Source organism: Rhinolophus sinicus, chromosome 8 (assembly GCF_057876585.1).
Source record: "Rhinolophus sinicus isolate RSI-liver-muscle chromosome 8, RSI-T2T, whole genome shotgun sequence".
In the NCBI taxonomy this organism is placed as follows: Eukaryota; Metazoa; Chordata; class Mammalia; order Chiroptera; family Rhinolophidae; genus Rhinolophus; species Rhinolophus sinicus.
This window is the reverse complement of record NC_142508.1, coordinates 53092996-53102589: the sequence shown is the minus strand read 5'-3', so window position 1 is coordinate 53102589 and position 9594 is coordinate 53092996. Positions and strand designations below refer to the sequence as shown.

At 53.3% G+C, this 9594-nt stretch overlaps 1 protein-coding gene across 1 annotated transcript; it reads left to right on the top strand.

Moving 5' to 3' along the window:
• ADAD2 (adenosine deaminase domain containing 2) lies at nt 1-6001 on the top strand. The gene is made up of 10 exons (XM_019743706.3): nt 1-463; nt 3403-3543; nt 3917-3964; nt 4058-4183; nt 4272-4422; nt 4509-4676; nt 4801-5018; nt 5122-5365; nt 5661-5781; nt 5869-6001. Exons 1-10 carry the CDS (start codon nt 1-3, stop codon nt 5971-5973), a joined length of 1785 nt encoding a protein of 594 aa, XP_019599265.3. The 3' UTR covers nt 5974-6001.
• Nucleotides 6002-9594: the final 3593 nt, after the last annotated feature.

Here is a 9594-nt window from a genome sequence, read left to right as displayed (position 1 = left end):
ATGGCTTCAGCGGCTAGCACGGCCCCAAGCGCTGACGAAAGTGGCCGCAGGAGACACCGTCTGGCCGCTTCATTGCAGATCAGCCCCCGGCCCAGGCCCTGGCGTCCTTCTGCCAGCCTGGGCCAAGACCCCTTGGAGCCAGCCCCTGCCCCCAGCTCGGTGGACAATGAGGGGGGTGGGCAGCCCCTGGCCTCTGCTGCTGCGGGAGACAGTGGGCCCCGGGCGGGGGCTGGAGTCAGGGTACTGGGGGCAGCTCAAGCACAGGAAGACTTGGGGGAACAGACGGGGCAGTCCCCGAGGGTCTCTGTCGGGCCTGCAGGGCCTGCTGGGGACTTCTGGAAGGCGGCCAGACATCTGGGCCTACAGCTCAAAGACCCGCCTCCCGGCCAGGCCGTAGCCTTGCTCACGAAGTACGCGGCCAGTCTAGGCGTCTCCCTGATCTTCCGAGAGGACCAGACTGCAGGTGAGGCCCTGTGGCCTGGGACGGCAGCATGTCCCCGGCTAACCCCAGATGAAGCAGTGGGGACCGTGAGGTGGGCCTGAGCCTGGGGTCCTGAGGCAGCCCCCTGCTGTGAGCAGTGTGATGTTAGGACTGCTGGCTACAGCGGACATCTAACTGGCTGGTCACCACAGGGTGAACAGTATCCCCATCTGAAGCGCCTGGAGGTTTAAGGACGTGCCCCCAGCTACCCATCCTTTCAGCATGCTTTGTTTTGAAGACCAATGACAGGTAGTTACAGTTGCCTTTCCAGTATTGGAGATGAGATACCTGAGTGAGGGCCAGCCCCAGACTTAAATACGTGATCAAACACAGTTTGATAATGAGAGCACTACATGGAGATGTAATCATACTATGTCCTTTCCTCTTCCTCAATGTGTGTCCTCTGCCCCACACTCCTGGCTCAGACACAGACACGCACAGCAATACACCAGGTCCCAAATTCAGGTTCCCAACCCGAAGCCAGTGCATTCCTAGTTTCTAAGGAGATAGCAAGAAAATCATTCCTTAAGCTGTTGGGACCTTTTGTAAAACTACCTAAGAGAACCCTGAATGAACAGCTTAAAAAGAAATAATGTATTAAATATGGATTGGGATTTGCTTTAATTAGGTGGGGTAGGACAGCAGACATGGAAATGATTATCATGAAGGAGTAAGTCAATAGTCACAGATCCCTAAAAACTGAAGGCACAACTCGCCATGCAGGGCGACGTGGGAAGGGACTAGGGTGGGTCAGGAGGCAGAAGAGGGAGGGGGAGAGCAGGGCCCAGAGCCTTTATTGGGTTTTCTTGGGAAGGAATGGTCGAGGCAATGCAGGTAGGCTGAGTAAACTCAGGAGTGAGGAAGGCATGACATTGAGTAAGTTTAGGGGGCCCAGGGGGTGGTCCCTAGTTGTCTACTACCTGGCCCTGGGGTGATTTAGGGTATGAGGAATATTGGCTTGAGTGAGAGTTTGATGATTAGGGTGTGAGCTCTAGATTGGCTGGTTTCTATATCAAAGGATGCTTGCAGGGGAGTCATTTGCTACTTCCAGGAATTAGGTAGACCTGGGGGGGGGGGGTCTCTACAGGATCAAGGGCACAAATGCCAGAGCATCGGGAATACAGAAAATGAGAAAATAGATTCAATACAGATGATAATAGCTCACATTCAATAGTTCTGGATGATGGGCCAGGCATTCTCTGAAGGGCTTCGGGCACGTTAACTCATTGAGTCCTCACAACTATTCCTTACAAGAAATACAATACTGTTAACACCATTCTGCAGATGGGAAGACAGGCCACAGAGGTTGTAGCTGCCTGCATGGTACAGTATAACCCCATGCAGTCTTTTTTCAGAGCCTGAGCTGAACCACAAGATTATAGTGACACGCCGTTTGCCTTACAGTATCCTTCCCACTGTTTACGTGAGTAGGTGCCGTTCTTAGTCATTTTTATTTTCTATGTTGACACAATTTCAAAGAGCAGCATCAAAGAACTCCCATAAACTCTTCATCCATATTCTCCATTTAATATTTGCCACCTTTGCTTTGTGTATCTCTCTCTCTCTCTCTCTTCCTTCTATATATGTATTTACATAAAAATATCCACATTAATCTTTTCTGAACAATCTGAAAGTCCATTTACCCCTTAAGTGTGTATTTCCTAAGAACGAGGACATTTTCTTTATGACTACAGTGCAATTATCAAATTCTAAAAGTTTAACATTGATATAACACCATTGCCTGATTGCCATTCACATTCAAGTTTTGCCAGTTGTCCCAATAATGGCCTTTATTTTTTCTAATCCCACATGAACTGTTACATTTAGCGGTCATACCTCTTTAATCTCCTTTTTTTCTGAAACAGTTTCTCAGTCTGTTTTTGTCTTCAGGACATGATGTTTTTGAAGAGTTAGGTGTTTTGTAGAATGTCCTTACACTGGGGTCTGTCTGCTTCTTCGGGTGTGGGTTCAAGCTATGCATTATTGGCAGGAGGGCTGTGGTCTGTATGTCCTACCACTGCTGATGTTAGCTGGGAGGGCCTGACAAGGGTGGCATCCAACAGGTGTCTTCACTTTCCCCCTTGTGTGTAATCACTCATGTGGGGAGGGGGTATCTGGAGACGGTGTGAATATTCTGTTCCCCATAACACAGTCACCTCGGGGTTTTAGTGTCTTTTGATGATGGTTACCAGGTTCGGTTATTATTGTGCTGGCTGTCGCATGCTGGTTTTCTGATGCCAGCATTCCTTCTGCATCTACCAGTTGGCATTCTTGATGCCTTTTTAAAGTGGGTGAACCTGAGTGCTAGTGAGCCGCGCTGAGATGTGGCTTCTCTTCTAAAAGGGCAGTCCTTTTGGGAAACAATTTAGCAGCAAGTACCAGCAACTACCGTGAACTAAGGTTATGCCCTTTCATCAAGTGAACCCAGTTCTAGGATTTTCATCTATCTGTTTTGTGTCATAAGTGACCCCTGAAATGATAGTGTTTGGTAGACAAACCTTTCAAATGTAGAAGAGAAATAGAGCCGTGTGTCTGGAGAAAGCCCGAGGGGGTGCTGTGTGCTCAGGGTCATCATCCTGAGAACAGAACGACCCTGGATTTGGGTCCTGGCACTGCCTGGGTACACTGCCTGTCCTTTGTGTGCCCTTTGTAAAATGGGGTCTGACCGACTCCTTTTCAGAGGGGCTTCTGAGGATTGTCTGAGAGATGCTGGGCCTGGAGCAGCAAAGCAACTGCTGTGCCTGGTGCAGGAGTCAGCCGTCTGTCACCTGTCATCCTGGCCACCCTCAGTGTCAGATGTCAGGAGGAAGCTGTGGGCTGCTGCGGCTCAACGGGGGCAGATGTCACTGTGGTCGTCTCAGAAAGGGCCCATGATGGGCATGAAGTGCAGGGCGCCACTTCACGCTCCTCTCCTTCTCTAGACCCCTGCTTCCCCTTCTCTGTGCGTGTGGAACTGGACGGGGTGGCCTGCCCTGCCGGCACTGCCAACAGCAAGAAGGAAGCCAAACAGCAGGCAGCTCTCTCTGCCCTTAGCTACATCCAGAGTCAGCTGGAGAGCCCAGGTAAGGCGGCAAGTAACTCAAGTGGCCCAGCCCCAGCTGGGAGTGGGGGGCTGAAACACTGCACGTGCGCATGTGTGTGGGCAGGTGAATTGCTGCAGAGACCACCTGGGCTTCAGGACTGGGCCTGCAGAGAGCTCAGGAGGCGGACATGAGCTGACCCTTGCCCTAATGTCCTTTGAAGCCTGTCAACCCTGGGGACAGGGACTGCTAGCGGGCTAGCCAGAGACTAGTTTCTGGATGATGAATTCCGCCCACCCCCCGTACCCTCTGCCCCCACACACACAATGGAACGTCTTGGCTTCCTGAAGGACAAAGGATAGGAGAACAGAATGCAGCATCCGTGGTGACCCACCTCCCCTTGTCTCTCTTCCAGAGCCCCCAAAGACCCCCAGCAAGCCTCCACTGGGCTCCGTGAATGTAGGTAGGTGGGCCCCTGTTGACCCAACCCCCATAGCGAAGGGAGGGACATAGCCTGTGGGGCTCCCACCTCTGCCCCTCTCTCCCCCATGTGCAGAGAACATCCTGACCCACGAACAGCGCTGCGCAGCTGTGGTCAGCGCTGGCTTTGACCGCCTGGTGGACATGACCTCGCCATACTGGGCCTGTAAGGGGACTGTTGCTGCCGTCATCTTGGAGAGAGGTAAGAGATGCCCTGCCTCCCCCCACCTCAGAAGGCCGCCATGGGCCCCTTGCCTTAAGCCGGGCTGTCTCTGTCTTCTCCCTTGCAGAGGTCCCAGGTGCCAGGGGCCATGCCAAGGAGATCTACGAGCTGGTGGCACTGGGCACAGGCAGCAGCAGCTGTGCTGGCTGGCTGGAATTCTCGGGCCGGCAGCTCCATGACTGCCATGGTGTGGTCATCGCTCGACGGGCCCTGCTGAGGTGAAGGGTGGGTGGGGTGGATACTCTGTGGCAGCCCTGGGCAGGACGTGGCATCCCCCAGCTGCTCCTCTCCCTGTCTCTCCCAGGTTCTTGTTCCGGCAGCTCTTGCTGGCGACACAGGGTGGCCCCAAGGGCAGGGAACGGTCTGTGCTGGCCCCCCAGCCAGGGCCCGGGCCCCCCTTTGCCCTCAAGCCCCGGACCTTCCTACACTTCTACATCAGCAACACCCCCAAAGGAGCTGCCCACGACATCTAGTATGTGGGGAACTCTCATGGGGTCCCTGGGTGTGGCTGGGTGGGGAAGGGCAGTGTCGTGCGGGGTCAGAAGATCGGCCGTGGCTCTCATAGCCACGTCCTGTTTCTTGCCCGGCCTCTGCAGCCTCCCACAGTCCTCCGAGGGCAGCACCCCCTTCCGCCTGCAGGCCCACATCCGAGGGGAGCTAAAGCCCGTGTGTTACTTGGCACCCATACTCCGGGACACCCACGTGGGCTGCCTCTCGGCCAGTGACAAGCTGGCACGCTGGGCCGTGCTGGGACTGGGCAGCGCCCTGCTGGCCCACTTCTTGCCTCCCCTCTATGCCACCAGCCTTGTCCTGGGTGAGGACCCTGAGAGGCATGAGGGTGGAAGGTGGGATCTGGCTGGTGTATGGGAAAGGGTGTTGGTGACTCAAGTCATGTCTTGTGCCTTCTGCCCCCACAGCCGACCCCTGCCATGACCCCCCAACTTTAAACAGTGCCATCCACACCCGGCCCACCCTAGACAGGGATTTGGGGTCATGCCTGCCACCTCCCTATACCCGAAACACACTGCACCTGTTTTCGGGGCCCCCCGTGGCCCCCTCCGACCCCAGTCCCAACACCTGCCATGAACTGAGCCTCAACTGGAGCCTGGGGGACCCTGACGTGGAGGTTGTGGATGTGAGCACCGGGCGTGTGAAGGCCGAGTAAGAAGGGCCCATGGATGGGCTGGAGAAGGGGTGCATGGTGAGGGGTCCGCATCTCCCTGCCCTGGGATAAGAGTGTCCAGCTAGTCACCGGCTTGGGTTCTAATCCCAGCTCAGCCTCCTACAACTCTGAATGTGGCCAGTGCTTCTGTCACCCACGCGGTGACAGCCCACGACACCCTCGGCGATTGTCATGGCATGAAATGAGATGGTGTAAGGGGTGTGGTGCAGGCCTTTTAGTTGAGTCCATCTTTTCCCTCCTCTAATTTTCATGTCTCTTTTTCTTCATCTCTAGTGCTGCCCTCGGGCCTCCCTCCCGCCTCTGTAAGGCAGCTTTCCTCCGGGCCTTCCGCCAGGCTGCCCAAGCTCTCGGGAAATCCCACCTACTGGCCTTGAAGACCTACGAGGAGGCCAAGGTCAGCCCCTTCCCTCCCCTCCGACCCTCTTTCTCCTGCAGCCCCAGGAAGTACCCTTTTTTCACTCCGTCTCATCTCCTGCCCTAGGCTGGGCCCTACCAGGAGGCTCGCCAGCAGCTATCTCTCCTCCTGGACCAGCAGGGCCTGGGGGCTTGGCCCTCGAAACCATTGGTGGGCAAATTCAGAAACTGAAGCATCTTTAGGAGCTCGAAGTCCCTGAGCGGAGCTGGATCCTGCGGGAGGAGTGTTCCTGGCAAGGGGTGGGGCCGGGGTGGGGAGGATGGGGGCTACACAGGGTGAAGTTGGGATGAGGGAGTGGTAGAGGGATGGCGGTGACTGCAGATTTGGGCTTGAATAAAGAAAGTTTCTGGTGCTCCAATGTGTTGTTGGCTGTTTGAGGACGGCGTGGCCTGGAGCCCTTTTGTTTGTGAAGAGAGAAGCCCCTGCAGTGGCAGGGCTCTCAGCTGGATCCCCTCCTCACAGAATAACATTATTGCTGCACCAGCGCTGGCTCCTCCCTGCCTTCCAGCCTGCGTGCTCCAGGGGAGGCTGAGGCTGTGTTGTTTTGGAGCCAGGCTGTTGGCAGCAGGAGTGGGAACACTTCCTCTTCAGGTGTGATGGAGGCTCCAGCCTCTCTTCTTTTCCCAGGGCTTGACCTGGGAGGAGTGGTAGAGAAGGGCGGTGCCTGCTCCTGAGTCTCCTCCACCTCCCGTTGAGCTAACTCCGTGGGTCTGAGCATCCCCTTGTTGAAGGGTGCCTGGAAGGTGTAGGCACGGGTAGTCCCCAGCCAGGAGGGGAGGAGAGTCCTGCAGACCGCAGCTCCAGTCTCTGCTCTGAGGTCCTCTAGGTTTCTGCAAGTGGCTAGGCCCTGGAGCCCTGTAGGTGTACTGGGGTGAATAGTGTTCCCCCAAATTCACGTTTACTTGGAACCTATAAAAGTGACCATACTTAGAAATAAGGTCTTTACAGATGTAATCAAATTAAGATGAGATCATACTGGATTAAGTGGGCCTTGAATCCAATGATTGGCGTCCCTAGAAGAGGAGGTACGCAGGTTGACACGTAGAGGGGAGGAGGCCGTGTGAAGATGGAGGCAGAGATTGGAGTGATGCTGCCACAAGCCAAGGAAGGCCTGGAACTGCCCGGAGCCAGGAGAGAGGCGTGGACTGGTATTTTCCTTCTCCAGAAGTAGCCAGCCCTGCCAGCATCTTGATTTCAGACTTCCAGCCTCCAGAGCTATGAGAGAACAAATGTCTGTTGTTTGAAGGCTCCCAGTCTGTGGTACCTTGTGTGGCTGCCCTGGGAAGCTAAGCCTCCCACCAACTCTGCACGCTAGCTGCATTTTACAGGTGAGGAAACTCACAAGGTGAAGTCAGGTCCAGAAGAGCATATGTGGCCAAGGTGGGGCTGCGGTTTCCATGCAGGCATCTACTTCTGAGCCCTTCAATGCGTCACTGCCTCAGCTACTGCTCGATTTACTTCTGTGACCTTGGACCAAACTCCCGACCTCTTTTATACACAGAACTTGGTGGTGTGGTTCCTACAGTTCCCTCATAGCGTTGACGTTCTCACCTCTGCTCTTTCCTAATGGCCACCAGAGGTGGGGGATGCAATTTTGCCCTTCAGAGAGAGAGCTGCAGCCTGGTGTGCTTGGGAGAGGCTGAGAAGTGGCTGGTGGGCGGACAGGAGAGGGGAGTCCAGGCAGGAGGAGAAGGGAGGTTTTCAGGAAGGTGCATGTGAGAAGGACTGGGAGGAAGATCAGAGGGAGGGAAGTGTGAACCAGGAGGGAGGGTCTCAAAGCCAGGTAAGCACTGAATTGTTATCATTATTACTATTTTTTGTGTAACTGAGGAGACATTTATCGTTAGTTTTTTTGTTTGTTTGTGTTTGTTTTTTTAATTTCTAAGGCCAACTTTGAAATGATTTTTTTGTGGTTACTTTTTTCAAAGATGGAGAGGATTTTTAAAACACCCAAGCCTGTTAATTAGCCCATTTATTACACATTGTTTTCTTCAGGAGACAGTTTAAATTGATTTACTTTTTGTGCTGCAGTGGTGACTGCAATCAAATCTAGGAATATAGTAACCATTCAAACTGCAGTTTTATGCAATGAGCCTTTTGATATTCATTCATCACATAATCACTGGGTAAACAACTTATTCAAAATGACATTAACTCGGCTATGTTCTGCCAAGTAAGTAGTATTTGTCCCCATGCTGCATAAATCTGCCTGTCCAATCCCTTTCTCCCAAGACAGTCCTCATTACACAATATTCGCTCAGTTCCCTTGACTCAGCTTATTTATTATTGCAGCGTGATGATGAACACTGCTATTGAAATGGAGAATCTAAATCAGGCGGTGACGTAATCAAATGCTGCTTCCTCCAGGACGCCTTTGCAATCATTCCCCTGCTCTGTTCCCTGCCGCTCTGAGCTCTGGGGATCTTGCCGAGACACTGAGCACCCGCGCCACCCCCCCCAATCCCTGCACCGTGCTGTCCCTCTGCTGGTGTGGTCTTTCCCACTGAGTGGAAGTGTAGACTTAGCCCAAGGGGCCACTCCACCTTTCCAAGCCTCAGTTTCCCCATCTGGCAAATGTGAGTCACTCACAAATGTGTAGCCCGCAGGTTTAGGGTGAGGTAAACTGGGACATAGGCCGGGCACTGTTCCTGGCCGTTGGCAGTTCTCAGGCAGTGGCTGTCAGTCCTGTCCGCACTCAGCTCCAGAGGTAGACCAGTTGTTTGTTTCTCTCCATCCTCCCTTATGGGTCTCCCACACAGAAGATGCCTGACAGACAAGCATTGAATGGAAGATCAGTGATGTATGGGATCTCCTCTTTACAGGAGTGGGTGAGAGGGAGAAAATAGTAACCCCCTCCTAAAAGAGGGTTTTAGAAGACATTTAGAAAATTTCCATTTTATTGTGGCTCTTTTTTTTCTCTGCCCTGCAGAAGCAGTCAGTAAGACCTAGAGAAGAGTTAGTGAAGAGTCTAGAGAAAGAGGGCCTTCTCTATAAATTGTCATTCCGCTCCCTGGGTTAGTGGTGAAATGACAGCTTAAAAAAAACATTGGGCACATGGTAAGATGCTGTGACAAAAACAGCCCCAGACTCTGGCTTTCATCAGAGGTTATTCCTCACTGTCTACCATCCTCACCTCAACAGAAGGTGGCTGTCCTCTTCTGGACAGACATGACCCAGAGGTTCCCCACATCGCTCTGCTCACATGCCTGTTGATCCAAACTCAGTAACATGCCACACCGAGCTGCAGCGGTACCTGGGAAATGGGAGTCTGGCTACAATCTGGGTGGGTTTCATTACTAAAAGGATGTAGGTGAGAATGGTAATGGCAGCTGTTAATGGTTTTTCCCACATGGAGCTAGGACGGACTGAGAGGCTCTACCCCATGAGGAGGGACCAGGCACTGCAGGGAGCATCCCACAGCCAGGAAGGGAGCACAAGTAGACTCTCCACAGGCTGTGTGTGCCACGTTAGGGAGCCCTGCCCTGTCCCTTACCTGTCCCACTGGTCCCTTACCTCACCTCTTCCACCACCCCATCACTTCCTCTACTCCAGACATGGTGGCCCCCATGCCGTCCTTTGAAGGACCAAATACATTCCTGCCTCAGGACCTTTGCACCTGCTGTTTCTTGTTTCCCAAAATGCTGTTTCCAGAAATCTGCATATCTCGCTCCCTTCACTCTTTCAGAATTTACTCAAATGTCATGGCTCAGAAAGGCCTTCCAGGTCACCCTTTTACAAAATTGCAATCCCACTCCTACCCTGCTTTATTCCTTGTCTGTTTCATTCCCTGCT